Genomic DNA, 21,582 nt, shown 5'->3' on the forward strand with positions numbered 1-21,582 from the left:
TGTAAATACTCGCTTGTTTGTGATTTTGATCATGTTTAGTAATTTTAGCGCCAATCGTGGTTCTAGTTTTCACATGACGCATCATTAGCTTGTGTGAACATCATTGAATTTAAATATTATAGAAAGAAGTATACTGATTATCCCATTGTATCATATGAAGCCTATTGCTTATATGTTTCATGTTGGTGTCATATTCGTAATTACGCCAAACAACTGTAAACAGGGATTATATCTAAAGATACTTGAAAGGCATCAAAGGAAGATTCTAATTTAATTGAACATTTTAACAGCTGTTAATAATTATATTGACATTAATTAACCTCTCTGATAACAATCTCTCCCTGTTGGGTGCTATGCTGTAAATACATTCTAGCTCTAGCATTGAATATTTCAATTTGATCTATTCAAGTGTTCATCCCGTCTAACAATGGCAGAGAGACGCAAAGGATCTAATTTGGGCTGATGAATGACTAACTCTACATACTCTACACAGGATAATATGGACGTGCGTGGAAACATGACACAATCATGTGAAACACGTTCACAATCTTCACCTGGCTCAACCAAATGTAAAATGATTATTAGAAGAAAGACAAGCAGGTCGATTCGTAGTTGACACACACTCAGAGCAATGACAAACAATGCTCAATGATGGTTTGCTCTTTTGTTTTTTAGCACATAGAGTATTTACATCCGATTCTTACCATTGTCTGAGCTTGATATTAAATGTTACGCCCAAGCGAAAGTGTAGATTGGTGCTATGGACAAGGAATATCCACATTGTAATATGCTAAGATTCTAAAATGAGCCAGCCGAGATTGCTTCCCATAATACTGCACTTCAGTACTAATCCAGATTCATGATGGTCAGTTCAAAAATTGTATTCATGTTTACAAATAATATCGTTTGTAGCAACAGAAATATTTACTGTATTGCTGCACACGGCCAAAAATGCTATTCAATGTTCAAAATCTATAGTCAATTTGATCACATTATATGCTCAATGCTGCCAATGCCAGAGGAACTATAAAAGTTTTAAACAAATTACTTTATAGGCATTAATGACATACTCTTAAAGATTACTCACCAATCGGAAGAATGCAAGTTGTAAATATGGTAACCTCAATTAATTAGCTTCCAGCCATCCTATTGTCTCAGTCTTCACTGGTAAGAAAGAGTTAGTACTATATTTTATAAATTACGTTTCTTAAATGACTCATTGAACTGTTTGAGATAAATAAAATTAAAGTTAGCACTACTAAGGTTGAAACCTACCTATGCCAATGGTTCTGCTTTCAAAATTTCAAGTGTCTTTCTTTAAACTAGGCATGTTAAAAGGGGAATGTTGCTGGAAGTCAACAGTCCCGGAAGATCAAATAATTTATACCTGTGCCTCTAGGTCAAAAACTACAATGTTTGCAGTGTCTGTAGATCAAAAGTCTCAGTAAGTCAAATAATACAGTCCGAGCTAAAAACGTGGTCTATGTTAAAGCAATTGACTTATTGGGAATTTGACCTAATGCAACAGCAGTTTTAATATAACGAAATACGGTAAAATACAAGTTCAGTTTCGCTGAGTCAACAGTGCCGGAAGATCAAAAGCAATAAAAGTGAACGTCGATTCAGTGTAAAGTAGACCTCCTGCAACGCTTACTACACCAACAAAACTCGCTTTTAGTTACTTCGTGTTTTGTCATAATTAGAATAGAGCTAAAATTATCATATTTGGTACATAGCTTATCTATTAATGCTTCTTTTCTTGCCAACTGTTTGGTCAACACTGTAAATAGGTATAGTTTATGTAATGAAAAGCCTTTCGTCAAAATTTGTGGCATAAAATACACGCAAGGACGATCTGAAAATTTCTGGTTATTATATACGTTTGTAAAAGGAGATCCATTTAATTGTAGAACTATTTTATGAGTTATAATGTAGTCTACATATAAACTGTGTAAACGTATTACGCCTCGGAAGGGTTGAAACCTGTCCAAACTATCATATATATTATTAAAATGTAAATGGGGTTTTTTCACATTCTGAATCAACCAGTCGACGGATTTTCATTATTTTTGTGTTGAAAGAAAGATAATTTTGAGAACCAGGGAATGTCAAAGCCATAATTATAATTAAGGGTACCAGTTTTTTAGAAATTAAGTTTTAATTTTTAAAAAGTCTAGCAGCCGACGCTAACCTTCTAAGCTAGCTTTTAGTTCAATATAATTTGCTTAACATAACAGCTGTAAACATTCAGCATATGTGACACAAATTTAAAGACATATTTAGAGTTGACTTATTTATACTATGTGTAATGCTGACCATTGATACATTCAATTCTTAGGTATGAGGATGGCAGATTAATTAAATATGCATAGTAAACTAGTAGGATGTTCAAATTAATTTTTAAAGGAATCTTTGTAATCATTGATTTGTTTTAGTCCCATATAATTTGTTTTAACCAACAGCTGGTTGAATGTAATATTGTTCTATATAACTATTAATTATAATTAATTATAACTATTTTTGCTATAAACTTACTTGTTTAGGAGTTACATGATGTAAAATGTACACCGGAAGTCATTTTTCCATAGGCTGTAACTCCTAAACGAGTGGGTTTATCAAAAAAATGTCCAGGATAAAAAAGTTTTTAAATTGCCTATTCTATCCGAAAACATGATAAAATATAGGGTGTTCCATAAGAAATTTCAAAATTGGCCGCCATTTTGGAAACTAAAATCATATTTTTAACTGCCACAGAAAATAAAGGAATGTCCCCCATTTTAAGTTTTCTCTAATTCTTACCGTTTCCGATATCCCAATGGTGGCCTCCTTGAGTTGATCACCTGTATCGCCTATATTTATTTATTTATATATTTTCCCCGGGGGGAAACCCAGGACCCCCCTCCTTTTTGAGGGGTATTCCATACCCCCCAGGCCCCCGGTGACCCCCCCAAAATATATGTCTAGGACCGCTTTTGTCTTCTTTACCTATAAAACACATGGGATACAGCCTTTCTTCACTGATCACGTAATGCGTGATTTTCTATAAAGTCTTGGAAAAATAAAAGGTAAAATAGATAGAATACAGGTGTACTGTATGTGGTTTACACACAATGATATAAGCAACGGTTCTTGCAATTTATTGCTTATTGTTTTTTAGAGTTGTTTTCGGACTTACTCACACTCGTATAAGGTTGTCCACAGCTGTTAATTAATAGTCCATACAGTCAATTAATAGCAACAGAGGTCAAGTTTGGTATCAAGTTAAAGGTTTTATTCATAAAAATACATTGCCGCAAACCCAAACTCAAACGATGATGATGATGATAATCATGTTAATGATGTAGCTAAAACGTATCGTTTGAAATTAAACAGCTGAAAATAAGTGAAATAGAAATAGTATATTTCGTACCAAGGGCCGAAAATGAGGTTTTGCCGGCTCGGATAGTTTTTAAGTTCGAGACGAAGTCGAGAACTTAAATCGATCGAGAGCTGCAAAACCATTTCGGTCCGTGGTACGAACGCTATTTTTCACCACACTATACCCTATTACCACTATTCACCACTATAATAATGCACACTGATAGTCAACACAACTACAACTTTAAGGTTATGTGAAGAAATAATTTGAGGAATCAGCAAAAATTAAAATAAATAGTTACTAGGCAACGGTGACAATAACACAATTCTATTGCAATGCTATGGATTTTGATTGTGTATTTAAAATGCATTCATGTTTTAAGTAAGTAAGCGGACAGCTGATTTTGCGGCCCCGGCCTGTAAAAACCTGCTAGGTCCCCAAATTACGATGACAGCTGGCATGGCCAGCAAAACGTAACTTTCAGCCACCAATTAACGTATGTAATACAGCCAAAAACATCATAGTGTGGTGAAAAGGTTTTTGTTAAATCCATCAAAGTAAGTACTAATGCACTTGTGATCCCTCCCCCTTCGGTTTCATGTATTCCACTCAATCAGTTCAAACCTAGGAGGATTAAACTATAATGTTAATTAATGTTAAATCCTCCTAGGTTCAAACCTGAAACACCCAGATCGAAACTCACCTGTCGTTATTTTAACATCGCCATATTTTTTTACTATATTTTTCAAAAAAGAAAGATTGTATTGATTTACTTTAAATTTTAAAAATGTGAACGTTTTATTTTATTAAAGATTTATATGGTGATACGTAAATATTGTGGTGTAGTAAAGTATATTATATTGTAGTTAAGTGTAAAATTTTGAAATTTTAAGGTTAATAGAGATGAATCGTTTTTAATAACTTGGGTCTCTCCTACCTTAACATACATACCAAGTTTCATTAACATCGGTTGGAAAAGTGTAAAGATAAATATTTGTATGTAAAAAATACAAAATGGCGGATATCTGGTTAACGAAACGATTTTGGAAAAAATGTTACGGTATCCTTCATTTTCTGTTTATTTTGACCCAAGGAATTACTAGGTAAAATATCTCCCCGCTTATTTTTAACACCCTGTTTATGATGTATTCTTATTAATATAAGTGAAAAGTGTAAGCTGGTAATACAGAAAGATGTTTTATAAATAATATGAATGAACTGGTGATTTGTATATTCATATTTTTCTTGTCCTTAGAAGTGTAAATTAAAAGTCCACTCAGCAGTCCCATCGTACGATGTAGTTCTTTCCATGCGTTGCGAAATGCTAAATTTGCCGTCCTCTTCAACCCAAGTTATCTATTGAACCACTGATTGTAAAAAATTTAAAAAATATATATTTTACGCATCACACTTTTAGCTACAACTTTGCCACAGACAAAACCACTCTAACCCAAAAACAAAAAAAAATCTCGCATGCTAACTTTTTCATGTTAGAAATCACGATTTAAAACTATTTCACCATACATTTTTCAATTTTTTTTTAATTAGATCGGTAAATAGTTTAAAGTTCCAACAAAATAGTCATCGAGTAGGACTAACCAAGAAGCTCTGTGCCAAATTTCAAAATTTTAGCACAACTTTAAGTAAACCAAAACACGAAATTATTGAAGTCATGCGTCGAGAGGACTATCGTTGTTTTTAACAGATTATACTTTTGACCTTCCGGCACTGTTGACTCAGCGAAACTGAACTTATATTTTATCTTATTTCGTTATATTAAAACTGCTGTTGCATTAGGTCAAATTCCCAATAAGTCAATTGCTTTAACATAGACTACGTTTTTAGCTCGGACTGTACTATTTGACTTACTGGGACTTTTGATCTACAGACACTGCAAACATTGTAGTTTTTGACCTAGCGGCACAGGTATAAATTATTTGACCTTCCGGGACTGTTGACTTTCTGCAACGCGTCCGTTAAAAGGCCCATGACACTTCTTAGTTTTGATTAAACACTTTTTTATAAGGTATGCTTTTAAAGGAGGGAGATGCTTTTGGGGATACGAAAACCCCAAGTAATTGTAACAAAATTTGAATTTATTAATACATTCAAACTACAAATAAATATTATTTTTTTGTGAACCTAAAACACTATGAAGTTAATCTTGTCCACTTTTCACTGACTAACCAAAGCCATAGAGCAGTTTTATCTTCTTCTGCCTGCTGTGACACTTCAGCTTCTTCACAATTACTGAAACATTTGTCATATTGTAACTTAAAAGGACATCTAATAACTGATAGCTAGGTTAATCCTTGACGCAACACTGTGCTAAAAATGTACACGTGAAATTGTAATTAAAGAATAATTGATTATTCATGTCATTTGTGGAACAAACAAAATGATGATTAACAATTTGACCGAAACCCCAGTCTGACAGGCCCATGGGAATTTTCACAAACCCATGTTGGCAACACTGTTTACTTGGAGGATTCCATTCCCTCAATACCTCCCCCCTTTTCCTCCCCTACCTGATATATTGTTTGTTCATTTTGCGTGGGTGCCGTGACCTTGACAGGTTGTCTGTTCATAACATGCCCGTCTCAGATGCCCAGCGTTAGTGTACAGTATTTTAAAGCGGGGTCTCACAGGCCCAGGGTTTCAGTTTGTGTGTTTCTAAGCGGGGTCCATTATTTTCCAATGGGGTCTCACAGACCGGGGGTTTCGGTTAGCGTCAGCCTGGGTAAGGTTTCAGCATTAGTGTTAAAGAGAACTAACCATAGTGGAAGGGGAAAGGAGACATATTTTTTTTAGTATTAATTGCATTTGGACTGGACATGTTTATGTATATATTTTTTTGCTATGATGGTTTAAAATAACTGATTCGTTTCCATGACTGGAATAATCTGCTGTACCGGTACCTTGGGAGTTGAGGGACCAATAAAATATTTATTAGGAGTTTTAAGAGCAAATTTGGAGCTTGCAGAGAAGAGGCAACAATGAAGAAGAGAACCTAGTGTGGCCACAGCAACAAAACTATTTGAATTTTTTCTTTCTCCGCAAAACCACGCGATTAATTCTCTCTGAAATAGGCACAAACTTCTTTGAAAACTACCATTTAAAAAATATTTTGTAAGGTAGGCCTTGAATATATTTTTTTGCTCACAGTCTTCATACACCTCAATATTACCCAAATTGTATAACAAGTTTAGAATACACTAAACCTAAAACACAAGCCAAATGTGTGGGCATTGGGCAAATCAACAACTACGATTTTCTTTCATTGTTTTCTCTTACTTATCTTCAACCCACGGCAACATACTCAAAGATACAATGCTTGCACTACAAAAGGCTATTGTACTTTGCATTTCCAGGTAGTAAAAAATCTTATAACATGTTACATGCATATTAAACTTGGTGTGTAGTACATGTTAACTCACCTGAAATATTTACCAGAGACTTTTTCCAGTTCTGGTAAGAGAGCTGCGTAGAGCAATGTCTGCGCTCCTTGCTGGGGTGTGCGGGTGAACAGCCACATGAATGGCTTCACAAAGATGGCTGCAATGTAGCTGTTGAATATACTCATATGCCTGGTGATCTCTGTGTCCACTATGCCAGGGTGAACTGCATTCACTGTTACACCAGTACCTGCACAGTGCACATCAGACCAGTGTAATCACTTGTACAATCTACTTTTCTAACTTCAATCTCTTTTGTGATTTTAAAAGGATTTCTTGGTTTTAGCGAATTTACCTATTGGTGTTATTGACTATAGTTGAATATGGCATCGTTACTTGTTTCCGTTCTATCAAAACTTTTGAATAGTCGTCCAAAAAAATCCATAAGTTCACAAAACTCTATGAGATTATGCCTCCTTCAAAAAATTTAGGCAGTTTGAGGGGCAGCAAACCCATTCCCTCAAGCTCATTTTTATAAAGTGGTTGGGGAACCCAGGAAACCTTCCTTCCCCTTAAACGGTCTAAATTTTGTGAATGGATAAATGGCATGTGGATGGAAGTTTACCTTGAATATATATTATAAAAGATTATCTAAGTATTACAGATATCGAGATATCCTACGTTCTTAGGAAATTTGATGTGTGTTCATTACTGTTTGTAGGGTAACAGTCTAAACCTCAACATTATTATTGTGTCGTGGTTGTTTCATAACAAATAAAAATGTTTATCATTATCTAGAATCATGTGGCAATAATGACATAGTTCTGTAGCTGAATTGCATTCAACTTTAAGATCAAGGAATTCTTGTCCAAGTGCAGTTGGTACCATTCTTTAATAAGGAAATTATAAATAAGATCTAATTTTGATGTTAGCCTATTAACATTTGGGAGTTTGCCTATTGTACTTTTATAGTTGGGTATACAATGGCAAAAAAACCAAACAAAAACCGTCTTTACTTACAGTTTAGTTGTCAGGCATTTTCTTTCAAGTGTAAAAGGTACATATAAACTAGCACAGTTACCTTTTAATGGAATTAGTTCAAGGTGTATACTATTTTTTCAAAGTGAAATTCCAGGTTTTTTCCTGGGTTTTCAAAGTTTTTCCAGGTTCCGCGTCAATGATTCCCTTGTGAACATTATATTAATTCCCACGTGAATGTTTAGTTCCACTATAACCAATTTAAGACTTGCAGCTTAAGTATACATCAATATACATCACATATATTCCTAATGATCCAAAGTTCAGTTAGCTAGTGTTGAAAAAATAATACTCCTCATTAAATTAATCATTTTCATTATCATCATCACTTAAGGTCAACACCATCTCTCCAAAAACATCATCTCTCTCGATAAAGAAAAAATTGCCTTGCTTATGAGTAATCTTCGATTGGGAGATTATTATAAAATTTTGATCCCGCATACATGGGTTTTTTTTTCAAAAAGTTTCAGACTATGGTGGCCAATTGCAAGGCTTTCCCGATTTCTGGTGAAATAATTATGACTCTCCCAAACTCGTTCCAAATCATGAAGTCTGTCTTTTACTGATAAAATTGTATCAAAAACGTAAATTCCGTAAATTGTCATTATATTTTCAGATTTAAAATGTTCTTTATTAACAGAAGTTTCAAAATCCAAATTGCAGATAATTCTAATAGCTTTCATTTGCTTTTTTAGAATAGAATTCAAGATGTAATCACTAGTTGCACCATAAAGTGAAATCCCGAAAGATATACTTGAGTGGATACATGAAAAATATATAACTTTTAGAGTTTGTTTTTCACATTAGGGTTTCAATCTAGATAAATCATATAATCCTGATGAGATTAACTTTTCAACGTGACTGTTCCATTTCAGATTTTTATCAATTTCCAATCCCAAGAATTTAATGTTGCTCATACTTAGAATTTCTGTGTTCTCGAGTTTGATGATAGGTTTATTTTAATCCCCTAATTCTCGAATTAGAAAACTAATTAAATTTGTCTTATCTGGATTAAGAAGCAAATTATTAGAACAAAAAAATATATTTAACACTGCTATATCGGAATTTGCCTTAAGTTCAATTTCATCGTTTTATTTTGCAGTGATTTTCAAATTAGTATCATCGGCATATAGGCAATGTTCACTCAAGTCAGTGAGTTAGGGAAAGTCTCTAAAGTAACAAATGAATAATAAAGGGCCTTAGATGGACCCCTGAGGCACTCCAAATTTCACATCTCTAATAGAGGATCGGTAATGAACTTTATTGTTTTTGTTGTTTTGGTGAATTATTTCTACAAACTGTTTTCTGTTGGAAAGGTAAGACTTCAGTAACTTTAATGCATTGTTCTTTATCCCTAATTTGCTTAGCGTTGAAAGTAAAAGGGCATGTGATATTGAATCAAAGTCTTTACTTAAATCCATAAATAATTCTACCACTTTTAATTTACTGTCCAAACTATCAATAATAGACTCAACAAACTTTGTGGCAGCTGTTATTACCCATCTACCACTGCGGAAATCATGTTAAATCTGAGAAATAATTATGAATAAAGAATATTGTAGGCTATTAATTTCATGATCACGGCAAAATACTTGTCGTCTCTCGCGGTCACGGATACACTATCATCGTCCGCGATCGCAGCAAGTTCCAGGGCTTCTCCCACAGTATGTATACATTATTGTCGTATTCTGCGGTCACGGGAATGTCATCACAGTATTTCATGATCATTGAAAAATCCTTGTCGTCTACCACGGTCATGGAAACATCATCACAATCTTTCACGATTGCGGCAAATTCCTGGACGTCTCCTGCGGTTTATAGACATTATCATAGTGTCTCGCGGTCAAGGAAACATTATCATCCGCATCCGCAATTGCTGCAAAATTTGGGGGATCTCCCGCGGTATGTAGACATTATTGTCGTCTCCCGAGGTCACGGAAACGTCGTCATATCTCTGCGATCAGGAAAATGTGTGATTTTATCTATTGCGCGAACTTCACAGACCTATTTTACGATTGTAATCTTCTACCGAGGCTAAAATACAAATTTCCGAATTGCTCCTAAAGTCCCGGTTTTTTCAGGCCCCTCCATATTTAATTTTTGTTCGTGTTCTTTTGGTTTCTCGGTTGGTATACATCCTGTAAATCATCTATTCCCCTAAATAGGTAAGATCCTATTACCACAGTCGTATTACCATAGTGATTTACTATAGCCTATTATCTGAAATCATCAGGAGTCTTATTTTACCTTGTAATCTCATGGCCAGTTCTTTTGTGAACAATATGTTGGCAAGTTTACTTTGGTTATAAGCTTCACCTGCGTCATAGTTTTTTTCACTGTTCAAGTCATCCTTTTTTATTTTCCCTCTTTTATGGGCTGTGCTTGATACATTAATAATGCGGCTTGGTACACTTTCCTGAAACATAATTTGGGAACAGAAACTGTATTAACTGATGCAGAGTAGTGCTAGAAACCTAAATTGATTACAGGATATACATCCACATAAGTTGTGGTATTTTGGGCTGGAAACCACGAATTAATTGTAATAAAGTTTGAAATGGGGAGTCTGAGATTCTGAAAGATGGCTGCAAAGCAAATTTTCATCATAGCAAAAAAATTGTTGCTGGCTTAAGAAAAAGAAGGTTCTGTAAACGTGTTGAAAAAAACTCTGTCTTTTTCCATTACAACGTCAGAAATCAAACTTGTTTTATAGTTATACTGGTTTTGAGAAACAACATTCCTATCCTATCAATATTCAATATTTGCACTTGCAACACCAGAGAAAGGACATAGACAAAACAGTGATGTTGATCATACCTTGAGTCTGTCTAGAAGTAGGTTTGTAAGGAGAAAGTGTCCCATATGATTCACTCCAAGTTGCATTTCTATTCCCTCAACAGTTCTTGAGAAAGGGCATCTCATTACTCCTGCATTGTTGATTAATATATCTAATCGTTGGTGCTCTACACAAAAATACACTATACTCAATATTTGTTATTATAAATCATACAGTTATATAGGCTAGTGAAAAGTAGATTTATTTTATTCTCTTATGTCATTCAAGATTATCGACAACAATGGGTGCATTCTGGGAACATCTATTGTTAATCTGGTGACTTACTCACCGGTACCGCCCCGGGGAAAGAGTCTTGGGTTCCAGAATGATTGGTCACTGGTTTAAAGTGCACATCAGATAATAATTTACACATCAACCTACTATTTACCTTATAACATCAAAATCAAACAAACTTACCCTCACAGAATAAATTATTTGCTTATTATGTAATATAATCTAACAACTGATACACAATTGAAGAATATTTTTTATTCAATGGACCCACTATCATTCCATAGCTGCTGACTGGTGTTTTAGAACTGACCCATCAGAGGCCGCTGGTATATTACGTACCACATGATTTCTCTGATGGAGGAAAAAGAGGAAATGGTTGTCTGCTAGATAAACTCTCCAGTCTCGCAGAACGACGTGCACTTTTATGTTGGTATGTCAAAACCCTAAAGCTGGGTTTTCCTAGGCGTGGAGAGAGGAACGTGGAGAGCGGACTCCTCTTGTCTTAGGTAATTTAATGTTACTGTTTTCCTGGAGGTGGAGCGGAATGCCATGTAAATAGTTTCTCCGCTCTCCGCCCTCTGCTCTCTGCTCTCCTCTTCTGCGTCTAGGAAAACCCTGCTTAACCCAGCATTAAATAATCTGAATAATAATAATCTTCCTACTGGAAGAGCTGATCTTAGTGTAATATATTCACATTCCCTGGCTCTTTTTAACAATTATCTGAATCACCTGTAAAATGTGTCATCTGTGGGTGAGGATCCAATGATACACATTTCCTTTTTGTATGGCCATGGCATACAAAATATTTATTTTGTTTGTTAAAAATACAAATAATTTTATTGTAGGCTATAGTTCTGTCCGATGCACTGTACAGGATTTTGTTTACAATTTGTTTCTTGTTATTTCAGTCATTTAACACTAGTACTGAAACCCTATCCAGGCTGACGCTAACCGAAACCCCCGGTCTGTGAGAACCCGTTTTAAAATACACTAATGCTGGGCTTCTGAGACGGGCATGTTATGAACAGACAACCTGTCAAGGTCACGGCACCCACCCAAAATGAACAAACAATATATCAACAGGTAGGGGAGGAAAAGGGGTATTGGAATCCCCCAAGTAAATAGTGTTGCCAACATGCGTTTGTGAAAATTCCCGTGGGCCTGTCAGACCGGATTTTCGGTAAAAGTGTTAAAACCTTGTTTAACTAAAACGATCTAATGATAAACAATAACTTGTCTCCTAGTTATTTAACAAAACAGTACGGTAAAGCAAAAATTATGAAATTAACCCTAAAATAATAGATACAAATTTTTTTTGACACTAGTAATTGGTGTCACCGGATATGAACTATACACATAAAACTAGCTTCAAAATATACAATGGGATGAGAAGTCTACTTGTGTCGGTTAGTCTATGATTCTGGGGACACTCATCCTTCACTCATATTTGGGTTAAAATACGCACCTAAGTGGTGTCTCAATTTAAATTAATCTTAATTGATTGATTGAATTTTGGTGTAGTCAGAAAATGGCCTGATACAAATCAACTTTTGAATCAGTCCTTTCCAAGGGCAACCCTATGTGGCCTTTAGTCTCAATTTTATTAGTAATATACAATCCTCCCTTTGTAAAATGGCACTGCCAAAGCCCTGACTGAACATACTGGTGATTAGCCAATGTCTGCTGTAGTCAATTGCATTATATGCCTAGTGGTTAGATTATTCTTTAAGTTACATATTTGTTCAAACATTGGCATTTATTTTGGTTGTTTACCTTTTTTAAACCGATCAGCAAATGTTCTGATTGACTCTTGAGAAGCTAAGTTGCATGATCTACAATAGACAAACTTGTTCTTTGTTTGCAATACAATATCCTCACGTGCCTGAAACAAGTAAAAGCAAACAATGTTCAGACTCAAAATAAATTTAATGAACTGGAAAATGTCTTTATTTAAGAGGCAAAATTAAGATTTACAAGTCCTCTCTCTCTACCCTTTAACCTCTAAACATAAATAAGACTATTCTTATATATAAAAAAAAAATAAAATGAGTAATGACATAGGATACCTGAAACCTATAAAAAACCTATAGGAAACCTGATGAAATTCAATATCAATCCCCTGAATAGAATCATTCACACAAGCCGCCAACAACCCGTTACACCAGCACCAGAGATTCACTAATTCCTGCTCCTCAACATAATGGAATTTTTAAAATTTCAATGAATACTATGGATATGTTAATTATAGTACACCTATTACAGTGTAAATCTTAGAGACTAGATATGCTATAGACCTAGGCCAAACTTACTCTTTTGGTAAAACCTTACCTTTTCACACTTGGCAATGTCCCGGCATGCCATTACCACTTTAGCTTTTCTTTTGGCCAGTTCCAAAGCTGCTTCCCGGCCAATCCCAGTGTTTGCTCCTGTAATTATCACTACTTTTCCTTCGACAAGCTCCTCACCCTCATATTTTTTCCCTCCAAAATAATCTCTGTAAATTGTAAATACATACTTTTAATCTCAATATTAATAAGAAGCCCATTTGTGACTGTTACATCAAAACTGTTGATTCAACAGATTTAAAATTTTCGATTGATGCAATGTTAGTTGTTTGGACAATAACATCATCCGGTAACTAACATTCTTTTTAAAGGAAAAGTTTAATGTTCCTTAGAAAAATACTTCCCTGGTCCTCATCTATGTAATGATAGTAATAAATCTTAATCAAAACAAACAAAGGAGCTTTCATGAATTTGCAAATTTAATGCTGTTTATGCAATCAAATACCTAATTCTTATTCTCATTCTCTTTAATTATAACAATCATTTAACACGTTTGCTACCGATCATCAACTATAGTTGACGCAAGAGTTTAAGTCTCTGCCCTAACCTGCGGGCTAGATCTCCATTTTGGACCAAGCTTATAGAATTAAACATACCCGCTCAGACCAATCTTTTCTATTCGTTTTTCTGATCAACTAGGCTCAGAACGAGGTATTTATATCAAAAATTGCAGTACTTAAAACAAAAAAAATTAATCATGTATCTATACCCTATATTTAATATGCTAGGCATATTTGTCATAATTGTTTTGGAGTGGTGGTGCTACCGATCACCATGTCCAAGGTGTCGTTAGAAAGGTCTTGTTTATTAGCATGTAGTTTTGCCATCAAACAAAAAAAAACTTTGGAATTCCATCAGGGCTCTGCCCCAGTGGCCTTCAAAGTTCCCATGTGATTCTTAGGGAGAAAATGTTTGTTTACATTTTAACAGATGAATACTTTGAAATCGACACTAATATTTGAAACAGCTGGTTATACTAAAATGTTGCACAAAATCAAAACATAACCAAAAAACGTTCGACATAATGGAGACTAAGACAATGAACAGGACGGCCAATAGGAGGAGGCCGACGAACTTCAACTGGTAGACGCGAACGAAATACAAAAATACTATTGTCGTTGATAGCCGAATACAGCAAGCACCCTTCCGTGTTGGGTTTAAGTGTGCTCTCCAACAGCCGCCTGAAGATTTCACATTCAATTTAGGACTGTTGGATAATCCTGCATAAGCTGTTGATTTTGGAAGACAAGGAGGTGGGTAGGACTACATCGGAAATAGAAGAAAGGAGATAAGTGGCAAATGCGTTGGGAGCAGAGTGTTTTTTGTTAACGTTTTAAAGGTAAACGTTTTAATGTAAATAACGTAAAAAAGTTCGGATATATACCTTACATCAGAAAGAAAATGGAACAAGATTGGGAGATGGGCCATTATGAAACGCAGTTTGTCACAGGACATGGAAAATTTCAAGGCGAATTTGTGGAGATTTCATGAGGTGGAAGAGGAAGTATGTAGATGTGGAGAGATAAAAACCCCGAGTCACGTATTTATAAATTGTTCACTTCAGGAGACAAATAGGAGAGAACAGGCGAAGAAGTCTTGGATAAGATAGGTTTAGAGATGAGAAAATAAAAGATGATGAGTGACAAGGAAACAATTGAGACGTTTAGAAAAGTAGCTAGGGAAATAGGAAAAACCAGGGATACATAGGCCTACATGCGTTAAAATTTAAAAAAGAAACAAAAAAAATCTAAGAAAGAAAAGGAATGAAAACTTGCCCATGAAGGGGAGAGGAAAGATTAGAGCGAATCTCAATGATCCCTTCCGCTCAAGGCGGTATGGAGAAGGGAGTCGTGCTGTTAGCCTTTTGGACACATAATGTGTCTGGAAACCTATTGTGGCTATGAGTAAGGTTATTTGTAGAAAACACTATTTACAATAAATGTTGATTATATTGATCTGTTATGCACTTATTGAGTATTTCCATAATCTTTGAGTCGAAAATTTTGAAGTCATTAGAAATTATGACTGTTATTCGTTTTAAAATAACGCCTGTAATACTTAGCAATTTGCTCGAATTCGAGCAACAGGTACACTAGTTAAAATAAATTGTTTTGTCCTCAACTATAGTTGAAATTGGTCGATCGCTTACTTTGTTTGAGCATGTATGACTTTATTCATTAGTAGTAGGTTATGATGATATTTTTTCATGATATAAGTTAAAAACCCCAGCCGCAGCAAACCTGCAGACTAAGCGAATTTCCATTTGCCTAATTAGATTTACATTAAAATGTCGCCTTAAAAATATCACATTTATTCCCTATTTTGTTGTAAAATGTTAACAGTTTAGTAAGAAATTAATGTATTTTCCAAATATGATCAAAATATGTTCATAAACACGCAAACTACAACAGTTGCCTTATCTATATATATAAAGCTCAAATACCACTGACTCATTCATTCACTCACTCACTCACTCATCACGAAATCTCAGAAACCATAAGACCTACCTAGGAACCTGAAACTTGGCAGGCATCTTCCTTTTGGGTAGTAGACGCTCACTAAGAAAGAATTTTACCCTTCGACCTCTGGGCTCCGCCCCAGTGGCTCTGGAGTTTCCCATGTTAACCTTATGAGTACTCATATTTAAATGGAATTAATGAATCTTAACAGCTGTTTCAATTAAACAAGTTGGTTCTGTTCTATGATGTTCAATAGCATTAAAGTTACAAGGATTACCAACAGGGTGCAGCACTATTATTTCTTTTACATTTATGACCACAGCTAATTTGCAACCAAAAGAGTGAGCATAGCGAACGAACTTCAACCTGGAGGCGAGTTAGCGTAGCGAACGAGTTAATCTGAAGGCAAGTGAGCGCAGCGAACGAGCTCTAACCTAAAAGTGAGTGAGCGTAGCGAACGAACTTCAACCAGGACGTCAGGACGTGATTGAGCCACGCGAACGAGATCATCTTGAAAATTAAGAAGTTAAACGGGGCAAAGCCCGCGGGTTACATCTAGTATATTGATATAAAGTCAAAGTTGATTAAATTAATTTAACGGTGGCTTCTGTAGGCCCGTGAATTAACGGGTAGAACCTCTTGTTCCTGTTTAAAATGGAACATTCATTATAAGGTCTATTGACGATTTTATTTATATAAGTAAGGCTAAGTTTATCAATATTTTATTTTTCGATCCAATATATCGATAACTTATTATGCATGTAGTATGCAGGTAACAAATTGAAACATATCAGCTGACAAATAAGATAAATAAATATGGCTCAGTATCAACAAACAATTTAAAAAAGTTGATATACTGTATTTAACTAACCTAACCTAACCTAAAAACTAACAAAACTTTCTGTATCATTTCAAAATTCCGTATGATATTCCCTACATGCATTTTCTGTTATCAAACTGAATATTGAAATGGTAGGCCTACAGCAAGTTTGATTTAGGACAGTTTCATTTCTTAATTGAGCGGAGCGAGCGAAGCTCTTATACGTCGACTCTTATGCCATTTCGTAATACGCAAACTCCTCCTAGACGGCTGAATTAATCGTTTTCAAATTTTGCATGGTGATAAAGACCATATCAGTGAGTGCCAACATCTATATGGCGTTAAAAAAGTCTCTCAGGAATCCGCCCCACTAGGTCTCAAAGTTTCAATGTAATCCTTATGGAAGCAGTATTTGACACATAAACAAAGACATATGATCAGCTGTTGACTTTTGAATGCATTAAATAAAGAAATAGCTGATAGCATTATTCCACAGATATTAGAACAGAAACGGTATGGATCATAAATATAATCAAATTACGACACTAGCTTGAGGTCCGTGACGTAGGAAGTGGTGAAGGAAGTAGTAAAGGTGAGCAGTCTGGAGTGTGGAAACTGTTTATGACGATTAGATTAAGGTATCTGCATTCCTAAAATTCTATGGGAAGGGAGGAAAACAGGTCCGCGACGTAGGAAGTGGTGAAGGAAGTAGTCAATGCGAGCTGTCCGGAGTGTGGGAACTGTTTATACCGATTATATTGAGGCATCTGCAATCCTAAAATGCTATTGGAAGGGAAGGAAACAGGTCCGCGTTGTAGGAAGTGGTGAAGGAAGTAGTAAAGGCGAGCTGTTCGGGGCGTGGGATCTGTTTATGACCATTAGATTAAGGTATTTGCAATCCTAAAATACTATGGGAAGGGAGGAAAACAGGTCCGCGACGTAGAAAGTGGTGAAGGAAGTAATCAAGGCGAGCTGTCCGGAGTGTGGAAACTGTTTATGACGATTAGATTAAGGTATCTACAATCCTAAAATGCTATGGGAAGGGAGAAAAACATTTCCGTGATGTAGGATGTGGTGAAGGAAGTAGTCAAGGCGAGCTGTCCGGAGTGTGGGAACTGTTTATGACGATTAGATTAAGGTATCTGCAATCCTAAAATGTTATGGGAAAGAAGGGAAACAAGTCCGTGACGTAGGAAGTGGGGTGAAGGAAGTAGTAAAGGCAAGCAGTCTGGACTGTGGGAACTGTTTGTGATGATTAGATTAAGGTATCTGCAACGTAATCTAAAAGTAACGTATCTAAAATACTAAAATGATGTAGGAAAGTGATGAAAACAGGTCCACAACGTAGGAAGTGGCTTAGGAAATAGTAAAGCATGAGCACAGTGTGAGAATCGTCTGTGGCAGTTAGATTAATGTATTTTCAATCCTAAAATGCTATGAGAAGGGAAGAAACAGGCCCCACGACGGAGGACGTGGTGAAGGAGGTATTGAAGGCTGGCAGTGCAGAGTGGGGGAACCGTTTGAGCAGTTAGATAAATGTATCTGTAATCTTAAATGCTATGAGAAGGGAAGGAAACAGGTCTATGACGTATGAAATGGTGAAGCAATTAGTAAGGCTAGCTGTGCAGAGTGTGGGAACTGTCTTCGGCAATTACATTAATGTAACTGCAATCCTAAAATGCTATGGGAAGAGAGGGAAACAGGTCTACGACGTAGGGGGTGGTGAAGGAAGTAGTAAAGGTGAGCAGTGTTGAGTGTGGGAATGGATTAATGTATCTGCAATACTAAAATGCTACGGTAAGAAGAGACTGTAGACTGTGTAGGTTTAAATGATTACAAAGCACGAATCGATACATATTTTAAATACATGCAATCGTTTACAATCGAAATATACAACTGAGTTGACAACAACTGATTTTTACTCCATAGAGGCTAAAAACTATTTTTACTCCCTAAAGAGAAAAATGCTACTTTAGACCCGCAACGCATGCATTAAAAACGACTGTTTTTACTGCAGTATGACAAAAACAATATAATATGAACCCTTGATGACTCCGCTCAATTTTGTGGATGCCTCTGCGAACGCCACCTAGTCTATATATCAGTTATTAGTTAGGTACCCTACCTATAGGCTATATATAATTTTTGCCTTAGCAAGATCAGTTGTCAATTTGTAATTGAAATGCGTTTGAAGATATAAAAACAGAAGGAATACGGAACGTAAAGGAAAAAATAAATATCGATATTTAAAAAGATCTTCTATAGTTGAAAGATCTTCTACCGAATGTTCCCTTTAACCGGAAAGTAAGTTAACTTACCAAAATTGTGCAGAAAACAATCACCCACATGGACCTTTAATTTATACTTTAGAGCCTACTTTCACAGCCAACAGCATATGTATGGGATATTCAAATAAACTTACAACTAACAACCAAGTCGATTTATAATAAATTGTACATTTGTAACAAGCCAAAAAGTGTATGGATGTTGGCGCCAACAATAGTCGACATCGGTCCAGTGAGTTCATACTACGCTTCAACTAACCTGATAGTTGTCGCCAATCTGTGACAAAAATCTTTACGTCAACCATAGTTGACTCTATGGTCTGTGGTGAAGGAATTCTATTAACATGTCGGTAGTGAACGTGTTAAGCCACTTGTAAATATTATTGTTGGTATTATAATTGCTTGTATCCGGGGCCGCTCTTATAAAGTTAAATGATCCTGGGGGCCATGATCAAGGGGGGCAAGAAGTTTTAGGTCTGTTGGGGGCGCAAGGAAGAGAATTCACTCACAAGGTAAGTGGAGAGGAGCACAATCATCTCTTGGGCCCATAGTGTATCATTTAAATCTCTTGACTTTGAGAGTATTCACTCAAACTCAATGAACTACTATTAATCAGTTTGGTTATTGATCGGGTGCAGTTTCTTAACCAGGAGTAACTTAGGCTAAATATAGATTTAAAATTGATTTCATCATACGGATATAAGAACCATTAAGTGCAGCCAATTGTTAATCAACCATTTTGGTTTAATCGATTTTAGGGTAGCACTAAAAAACTGCAACCCAACTAACAGCTTTACAATACTTACTTAATTAAAAAAGCCCCAGCAACACATGTCCCAATAAAACTTCCAACTACTACTGGCTTAGCTATATTTATTACCATTTTAATTTTTAGCCAGAGTTTAGCAAGTTGCCTAGACTACCTTATTGCATTTGGTGGTAATTTGGTTATTTCACGATACAAACTTATTGATAAACATATACCGAGGGAGCTTGTAGACGTTATTCTTAGAGGATAAAAACAATTTTTAACAAATTATAGTCACTTCAACTTGATTTACGAATTATAACTTTACAAAACAATAAATTAGTTCTACATAACCTAAGTATAAGTAGAGAATGGGAATGGGAGTGAACTCATTGAACTGATGAACTCAAATACTCAAGAGCTCAAGAGCTTTTGTTTTGGTTTTTGGTTTTGACCGGAGGCCCCGGAGGGAGACCGGTAGTTAATCAGCTGGTAGCGGTGCTGTAGCAGAAAGCTTCAGCGCTTCACTCTTCAGCCAGCAGAAACATGAGTGGAGTCACGGCCACCTTTGCCGCGGCCTGGGGCCCGTTTCATAATGAATTTTACTAACTAATATTATTGGCTTTGTAGTTTGTAACTTGTTCACTTCTGTTTCATAACCACAAAGTAATCATTTACAAATTACGAACTAATATTAGATTGTAATTTGTAACTTGTAAAATTTGGTTTCATAATAAAATAATAGTTTGTAGATTGTGAGTTTTTGTTTCATAATAAAAAGCTAATAAAAAGGAAATTACAAGTAGTGAATTAAAAAATATTAGTATAACTTTCAGTTTCTTGTTTCATAATGTTGACTAATAACTTGCATTTGTTATTTAGTTACGTTACTAAGTTACTATTATAGTTACTTATTTTAAGACATACAGACACACGCACAAACACACACACACACACACAGACATCACTTCGAAAACCACTTTTTTTGGTCCAGGGTCCAGGGGGACCCAAAACGAATATATCCACTCAAAAGTCAAACTCGAAAATTTTGACGAAAACAATAAACAACGTTGGTTAGTCTATGACAATACTTTCTCCATATACCATAGGGGGAGAAAGTAAAAATGTATCAATGTATGTTAAAAACGGGGACAGCTCACTTACTCTACAGATCATAGACTATACGAGCTTTTTAAATAATATTGAAGGTTCACTTGCACTACAGGCTCGTATACTATACGAGCCTATCGAAAATAAAAAGTAAATGAAGAGGGTTCACTTACTCTACAAATCATTGTGCCTATGAGCCTCGTGTATTATATTTAAAAATACAGTAGGAAGGTTCGCTTACTCTACAGATCATAGTGACTATGAGCCAAGCTTACGAATTATTTGATAATTCAGGAATCGGCTCGTATAGTATACGAGCCAAAATAATGAATAATATAAATTATAGGAATAGGCTCGTATACTATACGAGCCTGCAGAAAAATATTAGATGGCTCACTTACACTACAGATCATTGGCACAATGATCCGTAGAGTAAGTGAACCCTCTTCAAAATATTAGATGGCTCACTTACTCTACGGCTCATTTAGCTACTCGTTGCGCGGTTTGCATTCGTGAAACTCTAGGCGCTATGCCCGGCTTCGACTGCTGCGACTGCCTACATAAGTGTATTGCATCACCTCAATTATTTATTAAAACGAAATAAATATGTATGCACAAGTAAATTTATTACATTTTTGGACTGAATACTTTAAAAATGGAGGGAGCATGACTTTTATGTTTAATTAAATTAAACGTCATAGAATAAAACATATTTTGACTAATATCAGGTTATATAATACACACTTGTATGATCCAGATACAGAGCTACAGACAAAACCTGTGGTCCGATTTAGATTAAATTTTGTATCTGGATTTATCCACAAGTCACTAATTTTTTAAGCACGGGTTGAGAAATAATGGCAAAAATTTATAAAAACAGTTCACCAGTTTAGAATATTTCTCAGTTACTGTGAGTTGCAAAAAAGTGTATACAGAAGCATTTGTGTACACAGA

At 35.5% G+C, this 21,582-nt stretch overlaps 1 protein-coding gene across 2 annotated transcripts; it reads right to left on the reverse strand.

Annotated features, from left to right (window-relative positions):
* Positions 1 to 5,436: 5,436 nt before the first annotated feature.
* LOC128982978 (retinol dehydrogenase 13-like) lies at positions 5,437 to 19,904 on the reverse strand. Of its 2 annotated transcripts, none has more exons than XM_054402100.1 (7): positions 19,577 to 19,904; positions 13,190 to 13,355; positions 12,635 to 12,743; positions 10,609 to 10,754; positions 10,039 to 10,207; positions 6,796 to 7,003; positions 5,437 to 5,608 (listed from the first exon to the last, which is right to left on the reverse strand). In XM_054402100.1, the coding sequence occupies exons 1-7, from the start codon at positions 19,651 to 19,653 to the stop codon at positions 5,509 to 5,511; spliced, it is 975 nt and encodes a 324-aa protein (XP_054258075.1). In that variant the 5' UTR covers positions 19,654 to 19,904; the 3' UTR covers positions 5,437 to 5,508. The 2 variants fall into 2 exon arrangements, with proteins under 2 accessions (XP_054258075.1, XP_054258076.1); XM_054402101.1 differs by lacking the exon at positions 19,577 to 19,904 and adding an exon at positions 15,714 to 15,754.
* Between the last annotated feature and the right edge of the window lie 1,678 nt (positions 19,905 to 21,582).

Source organism: Macrosteles quadrilineatus, unplaced genomic scaffold, assembly GCF_028750875.1.
Source record: "Macrosteles quadrilineatus isolate MER2022 unplaced genomic scaffold, UCM_ALF_1.0 Scaffold_1__1_contigs__length_201487025, whole genome shotgun sequence".
NCBI classification, from domain to species: domain Eukaryota; kingdom Metazoa; phylum Arthropoda; class Insecta; order Hemiptera; family Cicadellidae; genus Macrosteles; species Macrosteles quadrilineatus.

What these genes read in the sequence shown, in the direction of transcription:
- LOC128982978 (XM_054402100.1), bottom strand. Translation starts at nt 19,653, where the DNA reads ATGGTAATAAATATAGCTAAGCCAGTAGTAGTTGGAAGTTTTATTGGG. An exon ending in TGCTGATCGGTTTAAAAAAG is followed by an intron (nt 10,755 to 12,634) that starts GTAAACAACCAA and finishes ATTTTTGTGTAG; the next exon opens with AGCACCAACGATTAGATATA. An exon ending in TACTTCTAGACAGACTCAAG is followed by an intron (nt 10,208 to 10,608) that starts GTATGATCAACA and finishes ATTATGTTTCAG; the next exon opens with GAAAGTGTACCAAGCCGCAT.